The sequence below is a fragment of the Capricornis sumatraensis genome, chromosome 7 (assembly GCF_032405125.1).
Source record: "Capricornis sumatraensis isolate serow.1 chromosome 7, serow.2, whole genome shotgun sequence".
Classification (NCBI taxonomy): Eukaryota; Metazoa; Chordata; class Mammalia; order Artiodactyla; family Bovidae; genus Capricornis; species Capricornis sumatraensis.
The window spans coordinates 61074919-61102261 of record NC_091075.1 but is presented as its reverse complement, the minus strand read 5'-3'; the positions used below and the strand labels follow the sequence as shown (position 1 = coordinate 61102261).

At 39.3% G+C, this 27343-nt stretch overlaps 1 protein-coding gene across 1 annotated transcript in view; it reads left to right on the top strand.

The window, feature by feature from the left end:
- The window catches only part of SMIM14 (small integral membrane protein 14), a 62372-nt gene that overhangs the window by 24833 nt on the left and 10196 nt on the right, over positions 1-27343 (top strand). Inside the window, exons 2-3 of the mRNA XM_068975164.1 lie at positions 3589-3698; positions 25483-25531. Of these exons, the coding sequence (XP_068831265.1) occupies positions 3624-3698; positions 25483-25531 (124 nt within the window). The 5' untranslated portion in view covers positions 3589-3623. The remainder of the gene's footprint in view (positions 1-3588; positions 3699-25482; positions 25532-27343) is intronic.

Below are 27343 nucleotides of genomic sequence, written 5' to 3'. Positions count from 1 at the left end.
AAGAAAGCTCAGACAGTAAACTAGGAAACTTTTCTCAGTGACAGTATATACAAAATAAAACTTTGGGATATATAATCTCTCATAGAAAACTGTATTTTGGATTACTACCACTATGCCATATGTATAACACAGTTGTTCAGTTGCTTAGTCACGTCCAGCTTTTTGCAACCCCATAGACTGCAGCATGCCGGATTTCCCTGTCTTTCACCATCTCCTGAAGCTTGCTCAAACTCACATCTACTGAGTCAGTTATGCCATCCAGCCATCTCGTCCTCTGTTATCCCCTTCTCCTCCTGCCTTGAGTCTTTCCCAGCATCAGGGTCTTTTCTAATGAGTCATCTTTTTGCATCAGTTGGTCACACTATTGAAGCTTCAACTGCAGCATCAGTCCTTCCAATGAATATTCAGGATTGATTTCCTTTAGGATCGACTGGTTTGATCTCCTTGCAGTCCAAGGGTCTCTCAAGAGTCTTTTCCAGCAACACAGTAGTCCTTTGAAGTTTGTTTTTTAGAATGAAAAGTGAAAGTGCTAGTTGCTCAATTATGTCTGACTCTTTGCAACCCCATGGACTGTTGTTGCCTATCATGGGATCTCCCAGGCAAGAATACTGCAGTGGGTTACTATTTCCTCTTCCAGGGGATCTTCCCAACCCAGGGATTGGATCAAACCCACATCTTCTGCATTGCAGGTGGATTCTTTATGGGCTAAAGTGTCTTTAATTTGCTTGTCCATAAATAACAAGTAATTCTTGGTTAGAGAATTCAAATAACAAAGGACCATATAGTGTATGATTCCATTTACATGAATTGTTCATAATAGGCAAATTCATGGGGACAGAAAGCCAGTTAGTGATTACCTAGTACTGGGAGGAAGAGAGGAAAGTGAAGAGTAAAAAGTTTCCTAGTTAACTCAGCAGACATGAGTTTGAGAGGAAAGTGAAGTGAAATAAAGGTTTTGTTTTAGAGTTATGAAATGTTTTAAAATTGTGGCAATGATTGCACAATTCTGAGAATATACTAAATATTGAATAGTACCTTTTTAGCACCTGAACTGTATAGTATGTGATTTATCTCAGTGAAGTTGTTATAAAAAAATAAATTCAAGTAATACATCTGTGTGTAGATGGAGTAAATATTTCTAAGACTCACTTTTATAAATATTCTAAAAATAAATAAAGTGCCACCTTTATTACGTTCAAAATTCTGGTAAAATCATAGGTCAGTTTGCCAACGTTCTGTTCTGATCCATTGCTCTGGTTGAGTATTTGTTTGTGTGGCCTCACTTTAAAAAGTTAAATTGCTCCTGCATCTAGAATTTGTTTTGTTTTAGGAATGAGGGTAAGGAGTCAGCTTTCCCCAACACTGTTTATGGAATAGCTTATCTTTCCCCCAGTGATTTGATGTGCTGCTCTTTGGTTCTTCCAGGTCTTAGTTGAACATTTCTTATATCTTCATAGGCTTTGCCCCCATTCATTTTCCAAGACCCTGGATTGTGTTCATTATCATTATCCTGAATTCTTTTTCTGAAAGGTTGCCTGTCTCCACTTAATGTAGTTGTTTGTCTGGGGTTTTATCATGTTCTTCATCTGGGACATAATCCTCTGCCTTTTCTGCCTGTCTGACTTTCTGAGATTTGGGGGTTTGTTTTGCAGGATGCGGGGTTGCAGTTCTTGCTTCTTCTGTCTGCTTTCTGGTGGATGAGGCTATCTAAAAGCTTGTACAAGCTTCCTGATGGGAGGGACGGGTGGTGGGTAGAACTGGGTCTTGCTCTAGTAGAGGGGGCAAGTTTAATAAAACTTTGTCTGCTGATGGGTGGAGCTGTGTTCTCTCCCTGATCATTGTTTGGCCTGAGGTGACCCAGCACTGGAGCTTACAGGCTGTATGGTGGGGCCGTTGGTGGCCCCTAAGAGGGCTTCCACCCAGGTGTGCTTCCCCAAACTGCTGCTGGCAGTGCCCTTGTCGCGGGCAGTGAGCCACAGCCGCCCCTTGCCTCTGCAGGAGACCTGCCAACACTAGCAGACAGGCTTGCTTCAGCCTCCTCTGTGGTCACTGCTTCTTGCCTCTGGGTCCTGCTGTGTGCAAGACTTTATGTACCCTCCGGGGGGAGTCTCTGCTTTCCCCCATCCTGTGTAAGTTCTATAATCAAATCCAGCAGACCTTCAAAGTCAGATTCTCTGGGGATTCCTAGTCCTGTGCCAGCCCCCCCAGGATGCGAACCCTGATGGGGGGCTCAGAACCTTCAGTACAGTGGGAGGACATCAGTGGCGCAGTTGTTCCCCAGTTTGCGCGTCGCCTACCTGGCAGTCTTAGGGTTTGGTTTTTATCCTCATTGTGCCCCTCCTGCCGTCTCATTGTGGCTTCTCCTTTGTCTTTGGGTGCCAGGTATCTTTTTTTTGGTGGGTTCCAGTGTCCTCCTGTCGATGGTTGTTCATCAGTTAGTTGTGAGTTCAGTACTCTCACAAGAAGAGGGACGTCCTTCTACTCTGCCATCTTGGACAGATCTCCTCACTTGTTACTCTTATTTTTCAAAATCTTCCCAGCCATTTCCTGGCTATTGTCTTGTTAGTTCATGCCCCTCCTCCCTCCTCCCCCTGACATTGATATCATTTTAGATAACTTTTTTTTTTCTTTCAGAGGACTTTCCTGGTAGGATAAAGACTGCAAAGTGGACATAGCTTTACTGTTGTTTAGTTGCTAAGTCGTTTCCAAATCTTTGTGACCCCGTGGGCTGTATGTAGCCTGCTAGGCTTCTCTGTCCATGAGCTTATCCTGGCAGGAATACTGGAATGGGTTGCCATTTTCTTCTCCATTTGACATAGCTTAGGCTGCTTTAGTAAAACAGCGCAAACTGAACAGCTTAAACAACATTGATTTCTCACAGTTCTGGATTTTGGGAGGCCTGTGACTAAGGTGTGGTAAGGAATCTCTTCCTCCTTATGTAGATGGATGCCTTCTTGCTGTATCTTCACATGTCAAAGAAAGAGATATCATATCTTTAAGGGCACTAATCCTGTTTATACGGGCTCTACTCTGATAACCTTATTACCTCCCAAAGGTAGTGGTGGTGGTTTAGTCGCTCAGTCATGTTCAACTCTTTGTGACCCCCATGGACTGCAGCATGCCAGTTCACTATCTCCTGGAGTTGGCTCAAACTAATGTCAGTGGAGTTGAGGTGCCATCCAACCATCCTACCTCCAGATACCATCACCTTGGGGATTAAAGCTTCAAAATAAGAGTCTGTGGGGGGGTGGCAGTTGGCACATTCAGTCCGTGGCAGTGCTGAGGCTAACAAAGTTAAAGGATTAGATGATTAAGCAGAATAGAGTGCTAGCAACAGCATCTTCACAGGTGGGACCAGTAGAGTATATGAATTTTGGATTTATAGAAAATCAGTCTGGTGATAAAGTGGTAGCCAGTCATTTGTATAGATTCATAATTCAAGATTAGTAATTCATAGATAAAAGTCAATAGATTTGAACTGTAAAGAGAACTATTATGAATCTATACATAACATGAATTCTTCATAGCTCAAGAGAAAGAGTAACTCTGAATAGTAGTCTTATGATTTATTTTTTCCCTTCCTCCTAGATTTAAACAGTCAAGTTAAATCAAGCTGGGTAATCATGGCAGAAGGTGGATTCGATCCCTGTGAATGTGTTTGCTCTCATGAACATGCGATGAGAAGGCTGATCAATCTGGTGAGATGAACAGGACAGTCCTCTTCAGAACTGAACTGTACCCCCTCTGTCTTGTTTTTGGGAGAATGTTGGTTATTGGAAAATTTTCATCCGATGGGCACTAAAAATTACTTCATAATGAAAATTCCACAGTGGTTTAAGTCATAATGGTTACAGTGCTTGCCAGCATTTCTTTTTTTGTTTTTCTGAGCATTTCTTTTACTAGAGATAAAAACAGATTGCTGTCTTCATTTATAGTAGATGTATGTTGGTGGAATTCACCATTGTGAGTGGTAAACACACATTTATGTAGACTTTTCTGTATTAATGCATATAGTTTTTGGTTATACAGAGCTCATTTACCTGATAAACTGCTAGGAAATCACACATCCTCTTATGATATAGTTCAAATCCTACTCTAAAAAATGGCATGACAATAAAGATTTCTATATAGATCATTTCCAAATCCAAAGCAATTATTTGATAGAGGCAGATTTCTGAACAGATTCTTGATAGGTTCTATTGGAGTATAGTGAGATTTCAATTGTAGGTTTAAGACTTTCCTAGTCTATAACCTTAAACACAAGGCTGTTTATGTATTATATAACTGACATATATATATAATATATATATATACATTGTTTATGTATTATACTTTATACTTTTTATGTACAAAAGGAAAGACTTCACTATTATTAAAAATAAAATAAAATTGACCCTTGAACAACAAATGCTTGAACGAGTTTGAACACTGAGGGTCCATTTATGTGCAGATTTTTTTCAGTAGTGAATACCACATACAGTACTGCATGACGCAGTTGGCTGAATCTTCGGGTACAGGACTGCTTGTTTGGAGGAATTGCAGTACAGAGGGCCGGCTATAAGTTAGATGTGGATTTTCAGCTGCATGGAGGGTTGGCGTCTCTAACCTCCTCATTCAAAGGTCAACTGTAAGTTATTATTATGTTATTGATTATAACATTTTGTTTGTTTAGAATAGTCTTGTACAGGGCTGTATTATTATAGGCCAGTTAATACAGGTTGGTTCAAACATTTGCTGAAATACTTGAATTGTTGGTAGTTAATTAGCAAGTTTCCTGCCCACTCAGTGTACATGTAATCAGTGCATTGATTATGAATGATACTCCTTTGAGAGTTAGCCTATACTAGGACTTATGATCCTTATAAATGCCTCAAGAGGGTAGAGATGAACTAGGAACTTAAAAATTAAATCAGACTTTCTTGAGTATAGAAATGTGGCAGTATCATCTCTCTGATAACCTGACATAAAAACAGATTAGTCTGAATAGTCCCTTCAGTCATGTCCAACTGTTTGCGACCCTATGGACCATAGCCCACCAGGCTCCTCTTCTGTCCATGGGATTCTCCAGACGAGAATGCTGGAGTGGGTTGCTGAGCTCTCCTCCAGGAGATCTTCCTGACCCTGGGATTGAACCAGGGTCTCTTCTGTCTCCTGCATCGATAGGCGTGTTCTTTACTGCTAGTGCCACACGGGAAGTGCCAGTCTGAGGAGAGATGATAAAAAGTACTGTCTGGGAATTCCCTGGCCAGTGGTTAGGGCTCCACGCTTTCACGGCAGCGGGCCGGGGTTCATTCTCTGGTCTGCTAACTAAAATCCCGTAAGCTGTGTGGCCCAGCAAAATAAATTAGTAAATAAATTTCTCCTGTTTAGGTATAAAGTTTAAGCTGATAGTTTTAATGTCTGAATTCAGTCAAATATAAGGCAGACTTTTTTCAAATCACTGTGATGTTAGGAACAAAAGATAGATTGTAATCTATTTGTAGTAACATTTCTCAAGAGATTAGGTTTTAATAAGGATTACTACCTCTTTTGATTTTTTAGTATAATACTTTTTATTTTTAACATTCTTTATTTTATTTGCTTTGCTGCTTTTTAAGAGTTGGCTAAAACTAAGCCCTGCTCTTTAGGATTCCCTGTACAGGTCTGTTCTCTTTAGTAGATTGTCAAGGAAGCCATGTTTAGCTTCTTTATAATGAGCATAGTATTTCATGTTTGATGGTACATTGCTTATAGCAGTCTTTGTTTGAAGTAGTAATTTTGTGATAAAATTGACTTCAGATTTACAAATTTTCAAAAGTCCACATCTCTTAGTGTGTGCTAGATATTTTCACATCACTATAAATTACCGATGGATGCTCCACTTGTGTATAACATGCTGATAGTTTGATAGATGTTGAATCGTGGTTTTTAATTTTTATGTCATGTGTATTCTTTGATTTAAATTCAGAGTCAAGCAGCATTTTGGGGTCATAACTACTCTTTGTTGGTATTTAGTTCAGTTCAGTCCCTCAGTCGTTTTGGTATTTAAGTGCTTTCTAAACATTTTTTTCTAGAGAAGTTTCTTTAGAAATATGGTCTCTAAATTCAGTAATTCAAATATTTCTGAATAATACTACTTATAATAACCAAAAGTTATAAGCAACCTAAATGTCAATTAGTAGAGCAGGGATTATATCATAGAAATTATATGATAAAATCTTGTTTGCAGTAGTTGTATTTGAAAAATATTTAAAAACAAGGGAAATAATGTGTGTTATATGAAATGAAAAAAAAAAGATACACAAATGGCATTTAGTATGATCTTGCTTTTCTGTGCACACGTACCTCATGTATATATGTGCATAGGAAGAAAGACTAGACAAGAATACATCAAAATGTTAAAATTGGCAATCTCTGCATTGTAGAATATAGGGTGACACTTCTCTTTAAAGTTTCCTGTATTTTCTGTGATAATAAATCTTAGAAAAAGGGTATCTAATGAAAGCTATCAACATTTTCATTAAAATGTTACCAATATTTCTTTTGTAATACTTTAGGCATCTTTTCCACCTCTCATGCATGTGTTATCTTCTACTTATACTTCACAGGATCCTTTTTGCACAGTACCTATTGTCTTATTACCTTGTAGAACTCATAACTCTACAGCCTATATTTTAAAAGCAGCTTATCTGTTTAAATATATTTTTTCTATATTAGTTATAGCTACCAGAATGTAGATGCCTGCATGCTCAAGAAACTCACAGGTATAACAATACTGTTATAGTGTGATGACAGGGCAGAGATTCTTATTTTTTAAAAAACTGGACATTTAATTCATCTTTGTAATAAAGTAACATCTCATTAATTTCAAGTCCTAATCTGGAACTTTTGTATTTTCAACTTCATGTATAATAAAATTGGATTTTCTTGTAGGTTAGAGTATTACCAATTCCTGAGAATTTAAAATGCTAATAGCAAGTAAAACTTGAAACTTGAGGATTTTAATGATTGGTTATGGTTAGCTCATTAGCTGTATGTTGCTAATGAGTTGCAGTTTTGTTTGGCCTATTCTGTGGAAATAGGTGGGCTTTGCCAAGGAATATATTCAGCTTAGGAGTAAAGATTTTACCATTAGTTCCTTTCCATTTTAATAAAGTAATGTTCATTCACAATTTAAAACTAATTTATTTTCCTGATTTAGTAATTATATCAGTTGTAAGTTCTTCATTGTAAGTAATAGAAGTTCTAACTGATTTAAGCAGAAAAAGGACATATTAAAAAAATATTATGTGGCTCACATTGAAGAGACTGGCATGGAAGATGAATAGGATCAAAGGGAATGTAAATACCAAAACGAGCCCATACTTTTAAAATTGGCCCAGCCAAAAAGCTGCTGCTCCTGAATCTCAGACTTTTGTATATTTCGCGGTTGATACACTGTCCCCTTTTGGACAAATAGTAGACATTTTATACTTGACATGTGCATAACTAGACCTTTCTTAGCCCCAACCTTATACTTCTGTCTTCTCTCTCTCTCTTTTTTTGACTGCACCATGCAACATTCTAGTTCCCTGACCAGGTATTGAACCTGGGCCACAGCAGTGAAAGCACTGAGTCCTAACCATAGGACTGCCAGGCAATTCCCTGTCTTCTCCATTCACTCCATTATTCTGGCAGCTCAGGCAACAGTGTTTGCATCATCTTTTACTCTGTTCTTTCAACCCAATGGCTAATGCAGAAACCAGGGGTCAGTTTTAAAAAGTCCCTTTGGATCAACCTTAAAAGTATATATCCAGCATCCATCCCTTTCTTACACTTCAGTGCAACACCCTGGTCTAACCTACACTGTCATTTTTGCCAGGATTATTGAAATTAGCCTTCTTGCCAGTCTCCTTGCTTCTCTCCTCTTGTCATCTCCATTCTCTTCAACTGTAGTCTCACTGCAGCAGCTGAAATGATTTATTTCTGATAAGTCAGGTAATATACCTCCTTTACTCACAGTTATGCAGTAGCTCCCCCTTCAGACATTTGTAGTAGAAAAAAAACTAGGGACTTCCCTGGTGGACCAGTGGTTAAAACTCTGCACTCCCCACTGCAGGTGGCACAAGTTTTGCTTGTTTGGGGGACTAAGATCCTGCATGTCGTGCTGCGCAACCAAAAAAAAAAAAAAAACCCACAAAATTTATGTGGTCCTGTGTAATCTGTCCCCCATTACCCCACTGGTTCCTCTTTGCTAACTCAGTTCTATCAGTTGCCATTCCTGAAAAATACAGGTCACATCCGAAGGATCAAGAGTCTAAATGACTTTAGACTTTTCAACAGCAAAGCTGGAAGGCAACAACACAATGACTTTAAATTCTGAAGGGAAATTATTACCAGTCCATCATTCTGTATCCAGCCAAACTCAATCAAATAGGGTCTTCAAAAGTTTTGCCTCATGTACTGTTTCTTTCACTGCTGGGCTCAGGTTTGATCCCTGGTTGGGGAATTAGGATCACACAAGTCATATGGCATGGCCAAGAAGAAAAGACCTGGAGGTAAATGCTAAAATAATCAGCCGAAAGTTGAAAGTGGTATGCCTGTGTGGAGGGGGAAATAGGAAGTGGTGAGGAAGTGCTTTTTTGGAGAATAAACTGATAGAACAGTTTAAGTTGTTTACATGCATAACTAATAAAAATTAAAACAAAGAGCAAAATCCTTACAAGTTCGTGAAGAAGGTGCGACTTGTGGATAACTAATTATGTTGTGTGTCTTTCCCTCTTTATGGAATATAAAGTGCTACCAGGTAGAAACCAGGATTACTGCTTTTTAAAGGAAAGTAGAAGATACTCATGGGAGGGCTGCTAGTTGGGTTTTAAGGACCAAGACAGAAGCCAGGGTAACCCCAACCTCTATAGTGGATGTGAAATAGGAAGGAAAAAAAGGATGTCTGGTCCAAGAATGGAATGCACTAGTAAGCCTTAGAATGAAGCCTTCCCTACTTGGAACCTTGAGAGGTTCTCTAGGCTGCCTGCATGGGTCCCTGGAGTAGGAAATGGCAACCCACTCCAGTATTCTTGCCTGGAGAATCCCATAGACAGAGGAACCTGGTGGGGTACAGTACATGCAGGCTGCCTTCATGCTTCCTTGATAAGGGACACTGTTTGTATACCCTAACTGCTCACCCAGCCTGCTGCTGCTGCTGCTAAGTTGCTTCAGTTGTGTCCGACTCTGTGCGACCCCATAGACGGCCTCCTACCAGGCTCCTCTGTCCCTGGGATCCTCCAGGCAAGAACACTGGAGTGGGTTGCCATTTCCTTCTCCAATGCATGAAAGTGAAAAGTGAAAGTGGAGGCACTCAGTCGTGTCCAACTCTTAGTGACCTCATGGACTGCAGGCTACATTCATTAATGTAGTCCTCCAGCCTAGTCCTTCATTAATAAATATGAACAGGAAAACAAGCAAAGAGTTGAAGAAAACAGAAGTACTACAATGTGGTCTCAGGTACAGCTACATTAGAAGACGAGAGGAAATAGATCCTTCTAATATGAAAAGTCATAATGGGGAGTTCCTTGGTGGCCCAGTGGGTTAAGAATCCACCTGCCAATGCTGGGGACATAGGTTTGATCCTTGGCAGGGGAACTGTATTCCCATGTGCTCCAACTACTGATGCCCAGATGCTCTAGAGCCTGTGCTGCTCAACAAGAGAAGCCGCCACCGCGGGAAGCCCAAGCGCTGCAACTGGAGAGTAATGCAGCAGTGAAGACCCAGTGCAGCCAAAAAACCAAAACAAGTCATGATGAGTGTATAGCTCTGAACACTGACCCATACAGGCAGGTTGTGCTGGTCTTAAGTACCACTGGCAACATGATTTTTCTAGGTGGTAAAGTCACAACACCACCAAATTCTTGGTGGAGTTAAAATTAATATCTTCCCTTGATTTAAATGTGAAAGTCCAGTTAAATTCCTTAATAATTTTATGTCAAGTAAAACCACCCAAAAAATAACTTTGTGTTACTCTTTGAAGGGGTCTTAGATTTTAGGCTCAGGTTTTTTACTTACGTGAATATGTGGCAGGACCTTTGAAAGCTAGGGGGGATGCCAGCCAGTCACAACAACCAAAGAGCTGCTTTGCAGATGTCCAGATGCCCTAGTACTGGCACACTTGAGAACCTTTGGATAAGGGGAGAATTAGGGTTCATAAAAAAAGGAAGTCCAAATAAGCTGAAGGCAGACATGAAGAAGAAAAGCATGGTTAATAGAAAGCATAAAGTAAAATGTTATGTGTAAGTGGATTATACTCCCTTATTAAAAGAGACAGGTTGGAGTTTTAAAACACTATTTACAGGGGACATAGACGCTGAAAACAAAATACAATAGATAAGTGATAAACGAGTGGAGAGGGGGGAAGCTGTCCCAAAAGGATGTGGTATTAATCTCAGACAAAATAGACTCCAAAGCCAAAACAGTTGAACACAGGAATAATACTGTCAAAAGATAGAATCCATAGTGTTTGGAACAAGCTATTTATGTCCCAAAGAACAGAGAATGCAAAAACTATTAGAAATGAAAGAAGAAGCATATTTTGGAAGTGTCTGAGAAATGTTAGTGAAAGCCATTGAGATGCCTTTGCAGGTTCAGGTTAGAGTGTGTGTAGGTCAGGTTTCCCTGGTGGTCTTGTGGTTAGAAATCCATCTGCTAGTGCAGGGGACTCAGGTTTGATCTCCGGTGGGGGAGGATCCCACATGGCACAGAGCAACTAGGCCCATGTGCCACAACTACTGCAGCCCAGGCACTGGAACCTGAGCTCCGCAACAAGAAGTCCACGCAGCATACAAGAGTCGCCCCCGACTTGCCGCAACTAGAGAAGGCTGCACACAGCAACTAACACCCAGCCCAGCCTAAAATAAATAAATGAATCTTAATCAGCTGGTAAAGAATCTATCTGCAATGCAGGAGACCTGGGTTCGATCCCTGGGCCGGGAAGATTCCCCTGGAGGAGAGCATGGCAACCCACTCCAGTATTCATACCTGGAGAATCCCCATGGACAGAGGAGCCTGGTGGGCTACATGGGGTGGCAAAGAGCTGGACACCACTGAGCGACTAAGCACAGCACCCAAAAAGAAGAAAAAAATGTGTAGGTCAAGGTCAGTTCAGTTGCTCAGTCGTGTCCGACTCTTTGCGACCCCATGAACCACAGCACGCCAGGCCTCCCTGTCCATCACCAGCTCCTGGAGTTCACTCAAACTCATGTCCATCGAGTCCGTGATGCCATCCAACCATCTCATCCTCTGTCGTCCCCTTCTCCTCCTGCCCCCAATCCCTCCCACCATCAGAGTCTTTTCCAATGAGTCAACTCTTCGCATGAGGTGGCCAAAGTACTGGAGTTTCAGCTTGAGCATCATTCCTTCCAAAGAGATCGCAGGGCTGATCTCCTTCAGAATGGACTGGTTGGATCTCCTTGCAGTCCAAGGGACTCTCAAGAGTCTTCTCCAACACCACAGTTCAAAAGCATCAATTCTTCAGTGCTCAGCTTTCTTCACGGTCCAACTCTCACATCCATACATGACTACTGGAAAAACCATAGCCTTGACTAGATGGACCTTAGTCGGCAAAGTAATGTCTCTGCTTTTGAATATGCTGTCTATGTTGGTCATAACTTTTCTTCCAAGGAGTAAGCGTCTTCTAATTTCATGGCTGCAGTCACCATCTGCAGTGATTTTGGAGCCCCCAAAAATAAAGTCTGACACTGTTTCCACTATTTCCCCATCTATTTGCCATGAAGTGATGGGACCAGATGCCATGATCTTAGTTTTCTGAATATTGAGCTTTCAGCCAACTTTTTCACTCTCCTCTTTCACTTTCATCAACAGGCTTTTTAGTTCCTCTTCACTTCCTGCCATAAGGGTGGTATCATCTGCATATCTGAGGTTATTGATATTTCTCCTGGCAATCTTGATTCCAGCTTGTGCTTCTTCCAGCTCAGCGTTTCTCACGATGTACTCTGCATATAAGTTAAATAAGCAGGGTGACATTATACAGCTTTGACGTACTCCTTTTCCTATTTGGAACCAGTGTGTTTTTCCATGTCCAGTTCTAACTGTTGCTTCCTGGCCTGCATATAGGTTTCTCAAGAGGCAGGTCAGGTGGTCTGGTATGCCCATCTCTTTCAGAATTGTCCACAGTAGGTCAAGGTAACATTTGTAAATGTGTTGAAGAGGATCTGAGGAATATATCTCAGATTCATAACAATGGTTATATTGGAGAGAGTTTGACAGGCATGTAGGCACTCTTTAAAGCCACAGAAAGTCTCTGATGCTGATCCTCCTTTTTAAAAAAAAATAGTTTTATGTATTTATTTTTGGTTGAACTGAGTCTTCATTGCTGCGATGGTTTTTCTCTAGTGGAGAGCGGGGGCTGCTTTTCGTTGTTTCCGTTGTGGTTTGCAGGCCTCTCATTGCAGTAGCTTCTCTTCTTGCAGAGAGGCGAGTAGGCTCAGTAGCTGTGGCTCCCAGGCTGCAGAGCGCAGCAGTTGCGGCACATGCACTTACTTGCACTGTCTCCTGTGGGATCTTCCCGGATCAGGGATCGAATTGTGTCTCCCGCCTTGGCAGGTAGATTCTTTACCACTGAGCCACCAGGGAAGCCCGCGGATTCTCCTTTTACAGATGCGGACACTGAGGTACAGGGCTTTAGTCGCCTTTCCTAAGGGTTAAAGCTGACCAGCGAGTCGCAGAGGCACACCTGGGCTTGACATTGAGCTCTAACCCTGTGCTGTTTCTTCAGTATGGTGATCTGCTCTGCCCCCTGTGGGTTTCCGTCAGGTACCTTAAAAAGCACTGTATGTGTGATCAAGGGTGGGTGGGTAGCAGGGTAGGAGAAAAAGTGGAGACTCTTCACTGTACTTTTTTATCTTTTAAAACTTTGTGAGTACATTACTTATTCAAGTAATTAACTTGGAAATAAAACTTTGTTAGCATTTCAAAGGCATTATAAGCAGTACAGTTATATACAAAAATTAGACTTTTCCCACTGAAGAGTAAAGTTTTTTAATGCACTGTTACAAAGAAAATATATTCTGCGATATTTACTAGCGTTTTAATAACTTTAATAAGACTGTCTTATCTTCCCTTTGTTGATTTCTAAATTGGTAGAATTTTTCTCAAGTTAAATATATATATATATATATAAAATAAGGAAAACCTTGTATGTCTCCTAAGGCTAAATGGACTTAACAGCAATTCACACTCTGTACCACTGCCTCATCAGTGCTGTGTAAGGTCTGATTATTTAACTGCTAAGCTGTACCAGTACCAAGAATATGAATCTGTTTTTTGTGCATTTTATTGTACATTTCCAATAGGGCTTTTAAAGCAAATGACTATATCTCTGACTATATTCTCATAGGAGTGTTTTAAATGATATATTACAAACAGTGGTTCAGTGCAAGGCTGGTAAAACTGCAGTACAAAGAATGCCCATTTTGGGGTGCTCATGGCAAAGCTTTACTTACTCTGCTGGCATGTTGCCTTAGGTTACACAAGTATCAGACTGTTCTTAATGCAGTTGTGTTTTGCCAGGTTCTGTTAATGTTCATAAACATTAAAAAATGGAGGCATTATCTGATGTTACTGATATCTTTCTATCCTAGCCTAATATTCTAATTAGAACTCTAATGCTTTACTCATTAGATACTGGCTAATAAGACTTAAAGAGGTGGATAGGAATATGCAGGAAATCCCTTTCAGTTAAAATCAGGTATCTTTATCATGTTACATATAATTGTGTGTTTCATTACTTGATTTAATGGTGGTAATACATCTGTTGATAAATACTCGTTTTCACTGATGTAGTAGTAGAATGCTATTAGACAGGTAAAAAGATGTCAACACAAAACCACAATCTAATTATAAATCATTCTTTTAAGTTGTATAATTTTTGTGTCTCAGAGGGTATTTTTTTAAAGAGGTGTTTCCTTATAACTAATATATCTAGTTTGTTTTGGTTTTTAAAAAATCACTTATATTTCCTTACAACCATGAAGATGGCCTGGAGAGAGTCTTTTTCCGTTCCCACCGAAGCCACTTGCAGAATAATTCTGTTTTTGTCCTCTTCTGCTCTCTTGTCACCTCCTTCTCCTGTTCTCCTCCACTGGCTGTCTCTTGGCATACAGTTTCCTCTGTTAACGATAGGAGTTCCAGAAGGAGAGAACAGATGGATTTAGAAATGTGAGTTTAGATTATGTTTTGTGGTTTTCCTCTTCTGTTGTAACCTAAGACTTGGAATGCAGATAATTCCTTTTTTGTTTGTTGAGCTCTGTAGTTCAGCCCTTATCTAAACAGTGTACCTGAAACTTCAGCATCTTTAATTTACTTAAACTTGTTTCTGTATTAAAGTACTATAGCATGTGCTCTGGGAGATCATTGGTCCGATTCCCCTTAAAAGCCTGAGTAAGTGAGTAAGTGAAGTCGCTCAGTCGTGTCCGGCTTTGCAACCCCGTGGACTGTAGCTTACTAGGCTCCTCTGTCCATGGGATTTTCCAGGCAGTAGTACTGGAGTAGATTGCCATTTCCTTCTCCAGCGGATCTTCCCAACCCAGGGATCAAACCTGGGTCTCCCGCATTATAGACAGACACTTTACCGTCTGAGCCACCAGGGAAGTTTGACTGATGTCCACTGTACTTAAATAAATCACATTAAGTAAGACCTGTTATTGGCCTGGAAGATGTATGCCTTAAAAATTTAAGAAACTTCTCTACCCAGGAAATGTTATCTACTGCTAGTATCTTTTCCTCTTAATATATTTTTTGTTAAATGTTTAATTATTGAAATAAAAAATATAGTAATATTCTTTCAAAGAAGCAATCAACATATTAAAATAAGATCAAACTCCTCCTCACTCACTTCTCTGTATCTGGCATAATACTACTTCCCTAGATAAATTTGGTATGCATTTTCCCAGATCTTTCTAACAAACATTTAGATACTATGATATATATATTTTATCCCCAATTTAATAATATTGAGCATTTTCCATGTTGCTATAAAGCCTTTTTAATAATATGGTTGACTTTTGGGTTTTACTTTAGTCAGTAAAGGAAATGTTCTGTATTTCCTTCTTTCAAATCTTAATATTTTTTATCAATATCATCTAGCCACTGGAAAACTAAATGGTCCTGTGATTTATGGTACAATTGAGTTTACCAATTAGAAAGTGTTGACCTTGAAAAAAGTCAGTTATTTTACCAGCAAAAATGGATTTATTTGGGAATAGCAGAGAATTGCAATTCAGGACAAGCAAGCCACAGTGAAAGCCATTGGCAAGTCCAAGGAACATTATTTTATAGAGAAAAAGGAGAAAGTTGGGAGGGGTCATTCTGAACAAAAGCCCATTGGAGAAAAGTTAGAGTTCAGGGTGATTATGGTTTCTCACTGGCTGAGTTTCTGGGGTAATCAGTTTCTTATAGGAGATGCAACGTACAGCTTGTACTGTTGGGGCCTATAATTAATGACTCTTCCACTGAGGTCTGTAACAATTGATAAATCTTATAATTGGCATCAAATTGTACTGTGTGAGAGCTCTCCCTTCTGGCCTCATGGTTTTCCTTTGTTTTCACAGAAGGGGGGTTATGTTTTATTTAAAAGATAACAGTAACTAGTGCATGTCTTCATGGCCCAAAATTCAAGGAGTACCAAGTATAGAAAGGGAAAAATAAGAATCTCCCTATGTTTGCCAGCCTCTCATTGCCACTTTACTAATTATAATTCATAGTTTCTTTTATGTTTCCATTGTTGCTGCTGCTGCTAAGTCGCTTCAGTCGTGTCCAACTCTGTGCAACCCCATAGATGGCAGCCCACCAGGCTCCCCCATCTCTGGGATCCTCCAGGCAAGAACACTGGAGTGGGTTGCCATTTCCTTCTCCAATGCATGAAAGTGAAAAGTGAAAGTGAAGTCGATCACTCATGTCCGACTCCTAGTGACTCCATGGACTGCAGCCCACCAGGCTCCTCTGTTCATGGGATTTGCCAGGCAAGAGTACTGGAGTGGGTTGCCATTGCCTTCTCCTTCCATTGTTAGGACTGTATAACAAATTACCCTAAAACTTAGTGGGATTAAAAAAACCTTTTAAGTAAGTGGACAAACTCTGTGTCTGGAGTTCATACAGAGCACAGTGGAGATGGCTAGTGTGCTGGATAACGTCTGGGTTCTTAGCTGGAAGACTGAGAGGCTGGGAGCAGGAAGAGCATGGAAGGCTTGGTCACTCGCTGTCTGGCAATTGATGCTGGCTGGTGGCTGAAACCCTGCCTAGCGCTGTCAGCCAGAACACCTACATGCAGCCCTTCATGTGGCTTCATGCCTTCCTCACAGCACAGTGGCATCGTTCCAAGGGCAAGCATCCATCCCAGGGGAGGATGAGGAAGGGAAAGAAGTGTGCAGTGGCTAGATACTTCTCGCAACCTAGCCTAAGGTGTCACATGTAACACTTCTGCCATACTTTTGGTTGTAGCAGTCCTGAACCTGCTCAGCTTCAAGAAGAGGGGCAATAGACTTCACCTCTTTTTAAAATGAAGTATCATTGATAAACATTAGGTTCAGGTGTATGACTTATATGTATTGGGAAATTACCATCACAGTAAGTCTAGTTAATAACACTTGTCACCATACACAGTTACAGAATGTGTATGTATGTATTGTATATACATAATTTTTCTAATGATGAGAACTATTAAGATCTATTCTCTTAGCAACTTTCAAGTATGCATATGGTATTATTAACTAGAATCACTATGCTGTAAATTATCTCCCTATAACTTAATTATTTAATAATGGGAAGTGTACATTTTGTCCTCCTTCACCCATTTCGCTCACCTCCGACCCCCAAACCCCCCCACCTCTGGCAACTGCCAGTCTGTTCTCTGTATCTTTGAGCTCTCTTCTCTTGTTGTTTTAGTTCCGCATATGGTATTTGTCTTTCTCTTACTTATTTCACTTAGCATAGTTCCCTCAAGGTCCATTCGTGTTGCCACAAAAGGCAAGGTTTTGTTCTTTTTAAAGGCTGAATAATAATTCCACTATGTGTGTATACACATCCTGGAGGAGGGCATGGCAGTCCACTCCAGTGTTCTTGCCTGGAGAATCCCGTGGACAGAGGAGCTTGGTGGGCTACAGTCGATGGGATCTCAAAAGAGGCGGATGTGACTTAGCTACTAAACAACAACAACTTTCGCATATTTGTATTTATTTTTGCCCTTCTTGCCTTTGCTTTTAGAGTCATCCAAAAACTCATCACCAAGACTAATGTCAGGGAGCTTACCACCTATGTTTGCTTCTAGGATTTTTGTGGTTTCAGGTCTTTAATTTATTTTGAGTTAATTTTAAACCGTTTCTGAGTTAAGAGAACTAAATGTGATCAGATATCAGATTCTAGCTATCTCTCACTTGAGACATTGGGCTTCCTCAGTGGTGTGATTATGCAGGAATTCTTGAATGTAACTTTGTATTATGTCATTTCTTTAAAATTCTCATTCTGTAATTTGGCAATGTATATCAAAACTTAAAATGTATGTACCTTCATTATAGCAACTCTTCTCTATATTCTAAAGAGATTAACCAGTATGTAAGAATGTTTTAATAGGAACATTCACAACATTGTTTTTCATATACAAATTTGGAAATGATGTATTTAAATGGAATGTGGTACAGTATTAAAAATTAGGTAGAGCTGGGTTTTGACAGTCTAAGGTTATTTCAAGCCATCCTTATTACTGAGAACTATATGAGGTCTGGTTAGGGAACACTGAACAACTGTTTAACCATTTATTTTAAAGTACATTTTTGCTGTTGGTTTTGGCGTTTCAATTAAAAAAAAAGTGATAACTGTGAGCAGGCTTACTTACATAAACAGGCTGCCCTTTCCTGCATAATGCTATAATCTGAAAGCATACTATGGGCTATGACCTGAGTTTTTTATATACATTTTATATTTGATTTTATATATGTTATATCTTTTAATCCTCACCATGATATTAACATTGATAATAGATTGTATTTATTTCTTTTGTAGTTTGAAACTCTGCTTTAGAAAGTAACAGACACAGAATTTGAACCCAGATACCTCTGACTTTGAAGCTGCTTTTTTGAACCACTGTTCTGTATGACACTGTTTATCAGTCCGCAGGTAGATCTGTGCCTGGGAAAGAAGAGCACCTCCAATATACATGAGATTCTTGAGTAGACACAGAAAAATGGCAAATAAGTTCTTGTTTAAGTTCTGTGTTAGTTGCCCCAGGCTGCTTTAGCCCAACACCACAGACTGGGGGCCACAAACAGTAGCTATTTCTCATGGTTCTGGAGGCACTGGAAGTCCAAGATCAGGGTGCTACCTGATTTGGTATCTGGCGATTGGGCTCTTTTCTTGGTTTTCAGATAGCCACCTTGCTGTATCCTCATGTGTCCCAGAGAGGCTGGGGGCTCTGCTCCCACCCTCTCATGAAGTGAAGTGAAGTGAAGTGAAGTCGCTCAGTCGTGTCCGACTCTTTGCGACTCCACGGACTGTAGCCTACCAGGCTCCTCCCTCCATGGGATTCTCCCTCCATGGGATTGTCCAGGCAAGAGTACTGGAGTGGGTTGCCATTTCCTTCTCCAGGGGATCTTCCTGACCTAGGGATCGAACCCGGGTCTCCCACATTCCAGGCAAACGCTTAACCTCTGAGCCACCAGGGAAGCCTCTCACCCTCTTATAAGGACACTAATTCCATCAAGGTGGCTTCACTCTCATGACTTCATCTAAACCTCATCACCCCCCAAAGACCCGTACCCCCAAACTCCATCACACTGGGGATTCGGGCTTTAGTATATGAATTTGGAGGGGTGGAGGGAATACGAACATCCATAGCAGATACCTTTTGATAATTCCAAAGAGAGATTTTCTGTTTTTCTTGTAATTTTTTTTAAAGAATTTCTCGAAGCTGAGATTCCTCATAGAAGTTCCATTTATCTGCTTTTTTGCCATTAGAGTCTTCTCTTTGATCTATGTTTTTTTCCATCAGCCTCTGACAGCCAAAGTTCTATATTAGGCTTCCTAGATAGCCTAAGAGACTATTTTAGGTTCTACATTTTCCCTAACATAAAATCTCGGTGCCAAGACTCTTACATTCTTTTAATCTCTGTTTTCTCCTTTTTTCCCAATGAAGAAAAACATTTATTCTAACCATACTATTTTGTCTCATCGATTTTGAAGATAATTCATTTAAGGAACTTTACATGACCTTCCTGGTTAGTTGGGGAAATCTAAATCTACTTTTAGTTCTGGGATCTACTTTTAGATCCCTGGGATCTTGGGATCAGTGTTAGTTAGCAAAAGGGTTTACCTGGGGAGCAACCATTGACTGTAAAGAGTCCGCATGTGGCTCCCCCCACTCCACTGCAATACAGAAAATATTCGAAGTTTATGGCTCCATACTGTAGTTACTGCTATGCCTGCTTCCCTTATATTAGTATCCTTTTTTTAAAAAATAAAAGTATAGTTAATTTACAGTGTTCTGTTACTTTCTGTCATATACCAGTGATTCAGTGTTATTCCATTATGGTTTATCACAGAATTTTGAATTTAGCTCCTTGTGCTATATAGTAGGACCTTGTTGTTTATTGATTTCCTCTTAATTATTTTGTTTTCACAAATGACTTCCCTTTGGAGTGGCCAAAATCAGCATCAGTAGTCCCATTGTATTCTTCAGATAAGTCAAGAGAAAACTGAGATGCACTGTAAATTAGGCCTCTGTTTAAAGAGTTTTATCAAAGCAGTGAGATTCTCTTGTTTTACTAAATGTGTTTTTCTAATTCTTTAAAGACTATATAGTTTACCCATCACAAGTGTTTGAATCTGACATACTGAATATATATCCCAACACACTGGTTTGGACAGAACATGTACATCCAGGACCAGAAATGTAGTTATGATACTTTGGCACCTCATTATGCAGAGCCTGCAGCATCGTCTGCCTGTGAACATGTAGAGCGTAGGTAGCCAGCAACCTGTGGAAGACCAGCCAGAAGAGCAGGATCCAACTCCAGCTCTCAATGGAATGTCCCAAAGACCTGCTGCAGCTTGGACTGGAGATATAGTGCTTCAGTCAGCCAGACTCTCAATGAATAATTTCTTTTCATTCTTGATCTTGTGTGTGTGTGTGTGTGTGTGTGTGCAGGCACTTTTTAACATTTTTATTAAAGCTGAAAGGGCTTCTTTCTGCAATGCATGAGTTGTAATTTGACTTCCCACTTCTGGCTTCCCTTACCACCTAAAACTGACATAATTTCTATATTTGTCAATTGTATGGGAGTGAATTAATTTTCTAGAAATCTGTATAACAAGACAAATTATACATTACTGTGTTTTATCATAGTCCCAAAAGGAAGCTTATTCCATGTAGTAATACCTAAAGGAAGAGATCTCTTTTAGTGCTGAAGGAAAACACTGGGTATGTTAATCTTAGAGGCTATTAGGTAATTAGATATGGTCATTTTCACCTTACTCTGAATTTGCTTCGGTTCAATTGTATATCACTTGTATATCAATTCACTGGAATATTTTGTAACCATTCAAAATTGTGGCTGGTTACACAATGTTTCAGTCTAATGATATGTTAATAAAAATTATGATACATTTTGTACATTGTAAAGTAAAATAGAATTGGGATTGAAAATCTCTACTTCAGAGTTAGTACTGGATATATTAGCTAACTTCCTCCAGACTCGAATTTCTTCATCTGTAAAGAAGGAATAATAGCCCCTGCCTCCTCTAGTGAGTGTGAGGATTATCTAAATTCTTAGTATAGTCCCTACCACATAAAAGTTCCTAGTAAATATTTGTTATTACACTGGTTGTAGTTATGTGTGATTTAGTAGCTCAGTCGTGTCCAACTCTTCATATCTCCATGGACTGTAGCCTGCCAAGCTCCTCTCTCCCTGGGATTCTCCAGGCAAGAAAACTGGAGTGGGTTGCCATTCCCTTCTCCAGGGGATCTTTCCCACCCAAGGATTGAACCTGGGTCTTCTGCACTGCAGGCAGATTCTTTACCAACTGAGCCACCAGGAACCCTGGTGATTGATTGTAATTATGTGAAACTATGCATATTTTTAAGACTAGAAAACATAATGATAATTGTACTAGGGATAGAATTAATCCACATTAATTCCTAAGTATTCTGTAATGTTTCTTGTATTATACTGTAATACAAATAATTATTTAAATTATAATTTAAAGTAATATTTATAAATTCATATCATTAAAATATATTTGTATTTAAATGTACTTCTAATATAATGATAAGGTACTCCTATCCCACATTGATTAAACATATCAGTATCTGTTATTTATCTTAGAATTAGAGGCAGTCAGACTAATGCCATTAACAGCAAACTGTGCTGACTTGTGCATGTACAAAGAGCGTTTGGTTCTGAGGTTGACTAAATCCAGCAGCTAAATAGTATTGCTTGTATGCCCCAAACACAGTGGCCTTGTGGTTCCTCAACACCAACTCCCAGGTACCTTTTCATCCAGAGGCCTTTCCTAGTTGTTTATTCGGTCTGGAATTCCTGAATTCTCGTGTCCTTGATCTTTACTGTTACTGTCGTGGAGATAGTCCCTTAAGTGTTCCTGCCTCTGTATGCATGATTTAAACTGGCTACTGGATTGCCACTGTATGCCATCCTATTTTCATTCTCTCTGTGACTCTTTGAGATTTTTATATTTCTTAGTTGTCTGATTTTCCCCACAAGACTGTATGATCTTTAAGAGTAGAAATTTTGTCCTTTTCACATCATATGATCGTACCTGGAACTGTACTTGGCACATAGTAAGCATTTAGTAAACATTTTGAATGAATAAGTGGATATAAATGATAGTTGCATTATAACTAGACATAATTAATGAGCATCTCACATTTTAAAATGAACATTTGTATATAGCTACACAAAAATATTTCTTTTTTCTTTTCTTTCATTGGTGTTTCCTAATGGCTTTACCTGATGTCATTATAAGTAGTGTTCAATGATTTAAGGGCTAGATAGTAAATATTTTAGGCTTGGAGTCTCTATGGCAGCTACTAAACTCATCTGTTTTAGGAAAGCAACACAGATAATATGTAAACAAAGGGGTGTGGCTATGGTTCAGTAAAACTATTTATGAAAATAGGCCTCCAGCCTGCAGGTTGTAGATTGGTGACCTTGCTATAGACTACAAAACCACTGCAAGGGTGTGGGGTAAAACTCTGACCCGCATTATCGCTGGAACATCAAAAAAGAACACAGTGAGCATCTTATCTGGTAGACCCACGTTGAAGCAGGAGGATGGGACTGATGCAGGCATGAAAAAGAAGCCTAGAGCTGGTGATGTGGCCCTCCATTGAAGTAAATTTGTGAGGAAATGGATTTGGGGGCTTTTCACATGGAAATCATGTTATTTGTAGATGTCATTGAGCTCCTGTTAGCCAGCAAGTCAGACCTCAGGACAAGGGCAGCAATTCTAGTAGAGCTATAGCCAGAAGCCAGAGCCGGCATTTGAGTTACGTAATGTACAAAGAACTGATAATTCATTGGTCATTTCAATCACAGCTGTAGGTTTGGGGATATGCTGTGTGGTTACTAAATATTAAACCCGCAAAGTTCTTTTTACTCCTTATTTGATGTCTTAAGTGATTAGATAGTGCTTGTCCTATCCAGTGACATTTTTTACCTAATAAACCTTTATGTTTTACACAGTCTACTTAGAGGTGGAGGAGGAGTAATAGGAAAAGATACATATGCTTATAAAAACGTAAGGACCTCTCTAGTGAGATTCACAAAAAGCCCTGAGTTTTGTGGAGGCTTACTTTGCCAACAAAGGTCTGTCTAGTCAAGGCTATGTTTTTTCCAGTGGTCATGTATGGATATGAGAGTTGGACTGTGAAGAAAGCTGAGCACCGAAGAACTGATGCTTTTGAACTGTGGTGTTGGAGAAGCCTCTTGAGAGTCCCTTGGACTGCAAGGAGATCCAACCAGTCCATTCTAAAGGAGATCAGTCCTGGGGTTCTTTGAAAGGACTGATGCTAAAGCTGAAACTCCAAAACTTTGGCCACCTCATGCGAAGAGTTGACTGATTGGAAAAGACCCTGATGCTGGGAGGGATTGGGGGCAGGAGGAGAAGGGGATGACCCAGGATGAGATGGCTGGATGGCATCACTGACTCGATGGACGTGAGTCTGAGTGAACTCCAGGAGTTGGTGATGGACAGGGAGGCCTGGCATGCTGCAATTCATGGGGTCACAAAGAGTCAGACACAACTGAGCAACTGAACTGAACTGAAGGTTAGGAGAGAGAGAGATTTACCATGCATAGAATATCTTTTTGTACTTTTGAATTTTGTACTGTGTATACATATTACTTATTGGGAAAAAATTAATAAAACTTAAACAGAATATACACAAAGTAGGAAATTCATTAGGTCTGTTTTGTGACCCAAAGGCTGGAAGTCTTTTTTTCAATTTCTTTAGAATGTATAATTTGTTTACAGTATTAACTATAGTCACCATGCTGTACATTACATACCCATAACTTACTGATTTTTTTTTAACTAGACATTTGCACCTTTTGACCTCCTTCACCCATTTTGCCCACCCTTCTCCCCCTGCCTCAGGCTGCCACCAGTCTCTTCTCTATATTCATGAGATTTTTGTTTTTAGATTCCACATATAAGTGAGATCATACAGTATTTATCTTTTTCTGACTTACTTCACTTAGCATAATGCCCTTGGGGTCCATCCATGTTGTTACAGGTGGCAAGATTTCAATCTTTTTTTATGGCTGAATAATACTCCTGTGTGTGTGTGTTTTCTTTATCCATTCATCCATCCGTTGACACTTAGAGGTTATTTCCATATCTTGGATATTGCAAATAATGCTACAGAAAACATGCAGTTATATGTATCTTTTGTATCTTCGTGTTTTTGTTTTCTTAAGGTAAATACCCAGAAGTGGAACTGCTTGATTTATATAGTAGTTCTATTTTTAACTTTTTGAGTAACTTCCATACGGTTTTCCATAGGTTGCTACCAATTTTTATTTCCACTGACAGTGTACAGGGGTTTCCTTTTCTCCATATCCTCACCAACACTCATTATTTACTGTCTTTTTGATAATAGCCATAGAATGTATAAAAGGATTTTTGAATTGATTCTTTGCGTATTTAGGAAGGTTTAAGGTATCCAGCATATTTTTTTTTTTACAATAATTAAGATCTGTTTTCTCATTCTAATTCAAATAGAACTACTTTTAGTGGTATACAGAAAAACAAGTCTGATCATCTTAGCAATTTATAAGATGATTTATTCTGTTGTTTTAGACGAGGTCATATTTTGTCTAGCATAGTAATAATAATAGCTAACATTTCTTCTTTCTTGTGTTGTCACTACATTTCATATGTGCTGTGTATTTAATTCTTACCTGTATTCAGATCTAGGCATATCCTCATTTTACCACATGAGGAAACTAAAGCTTAAAGGTGTTAAAGAATTTGCCAAAGGTCTTGAAACTCTAGAATGTTGCAGAGCCTGACTTTAAATCAACATCTGTCTTTGTTCAGAGTCCAGCTAAGCACAAGTGCCATGGAGTGGCTTCCCCAAATAATTGCAAGTGATGTTAAACTGCTTTAATGGAGAGAGGGTGTGATTATAAAGTAATGAAGCAGAATTGAAAAGTTGCATGCTCATTCTGTTTACTCTGTGTCATCTCTTTTAAGATATATGAGGTTATCATTTTTAAACATCCTAAAAGGCCTCAGCATAGGGTGAACATTCATAGAAGGATGATGTCTGTTTATTGATAGATGGGTCTTTTCTTTTCAGTTATCTTTTAAACTTCATAATCATATGGTTCCAAAATTAAATTATATGTCAAGATAGACAATGAAAACTTCAAATCCCATCTCATCAGAACCTACTCTGTTCCTCCAACCCACTGCCCAACCCCTGTGGTATCATTTTTATTAGTTTCTTATTTATCCAACCACTGTTTATGCAGATGTAAGCCAAAAGGAAAAAAAATCCCTTTCTTTCAAAAGGCCTTTTCTATAAAGGGAACCTATTTTTCTCTCTCTTTGCTTCTAATTTTAAGTGAGAAAAAAATCTTGTTAACCAAGTTTACTCTTTCTTTAGTAGCTCTCCTCTATGGTTAAGTGCTTTTCCTTTGATAAGTCTAATAACATATGGCAGTAGGAGTTTCTGTCACAGGTAACTTTTTAAAATTCCTAATTTAAGTAGGTGAATTGCACCAGACCACAGTATATTTGAGTATTATGTTGAGGAGAAAAAAATCCCACCAAACTGATCAGGCCCTATATGTATTCTGTGTTTTTATCTGATATTTGATTTTGAAGGTACAATAGATAGTGTGGTAGTGTTCATTAAAAAACAAAGCATGATCTTTCTGATAAGTAGTATCCGTTTTGGTAAGTCTGGTGGCTAATTTCCTTTTTTCTTATTCATTGTAGTTGAGGCAGTCGCAGTCCTACTGCACAGACACAGAATGTCTTCAGGAATGTAAGTAATGATGGGACAGGAGGAGGCTTGGCATTGCGGGCACAATTAGAGATCGGAATATGACTGAACATTTGCCAGAAATTATTCTTACAGTTTGCTGTTTAAGGACATGACTCTCAGTAATGTATCTCCTAGTTAAAATGCTAAATTTTTTAAGTTAAAAATGTGTTTTTTGGTCCTGCCACAAAATCAGAACTGCTTCATTGAATAAAATCATAAAACCATAGATACAAAAAAGGAAAAGAAAAACTTCCAGAATAATAAAAGATGACCACTGTTGACAACTTGGTGTAAACCCTCCCAAGACCTTTTTTGGGGGGCAAGTATGTGAGGAACCGGTCACTTTGGGCTCATTGGACTGAACACCCGGGCTTTAGCACAAACCCCTCACTCTTTCCCTAGCATCTATCTGCATCCATTGGCAACTTTGAGAGTTTGTGAGTGCAGGAAGGGGAGGCCATTTTTTGCCAAGGTTTGGAAGCTTTGGGAGCCATTGGAATCATTCCCTTGGCTCTGACATTAGAAGTCTCAAGAGGGTATGGACAGTGGGGAGGTTTCTCCATGACTTTTGAGGCAGTGGTGATGATAAAGTGAGAATCAGTGTAGGAAGGTGGATCCTGCATGGTGAATGTAGCTGGTGGACTTGGTGGCCGTAATATGAGTCATCTTTTTTCAGGACAGAAATAACCTGAGGGATACTTTGAAGGGAAATAGTAGCCAAACCAGTGCTGTACCATAATAATTTGACCATAAGAATGGAAGTATGACATTCACAGGATGGTGAAGCCAGGCACAATTCAGTTCATATATACCTAGAAAAATGGGATCACTTTGTATATGTTGTTTTTCACTACTGTATTGTGACTATATCAACATGTATTTACCTTAAAAATATTGACTACATAATAATTCATTATGAGGATGTACCATTGTTCAAATAATTCCCTTCTGTTGGAATCTTAGGTTACTAATATATTTTTGCTGTTATAAATAATACTTAAATAAACATCCTTATGTACATTTTAAGACTTTTGACATACTGCCAAATTGCACTTATTAGTAGGCTAGTTGATTGTACTTCATATCTCTGAAGCTGAGTGCTACTTTATTATGTATATGAAGCTAAAGCAAAACACAGCAAGGTGTCGTTATAAAGAGGCTTGTTACTACATTATTAATTACTGTTATTACTGTGTGAACTAAGCATCCCATCAAATTCTGTAAATGGAACCACTTAGAGAAATAGAAGCTAGTACAGTGCCTGGCTCAAAGTAGAAGCTTTGTCAGAAGGTAGTCTTTTGGTGCAACAGGACAATAACCATATGCCTCTGGGCAAGAAAGTAACGGACAGACGTTCCATTAGGTTTGGGGCATGATGGGTGGTGATCGGTGCCCCCACTCCAGGTTTCTTTGCATTGCCTCTTCAGCAGCATTCACTAACCTACAGTGCTCCCTCTGATAACCAGCTCAGATTTTTGCCTCAGCAGAAAAACTAAAACCTGTTCTTCTTGTTGGAATTAATCTCATTGAACTTCTGATGGGGAAAAAGAAATTTATTGTATTTGTGGTGTTTGTGACCCTTGAGCCAACCCCACCTGTAAACCAAATATACTCTTATTTCTGTGAGTGAAATTTCACTTCTTTAATCCAAACATAAAAGCAAGACTCTAGAGCTTGAGTATTAATTCAGTTATCTTGGCCAGTTGTCCACCGCCCGCTCCGCTCACCCCAGTCCTTTTAGCATTTGGTGGAAATCCTTTCTAACAGCCATGTCTTTAAATGGTTTAAGCAGTTGTTTCCTCTGAGTGATAT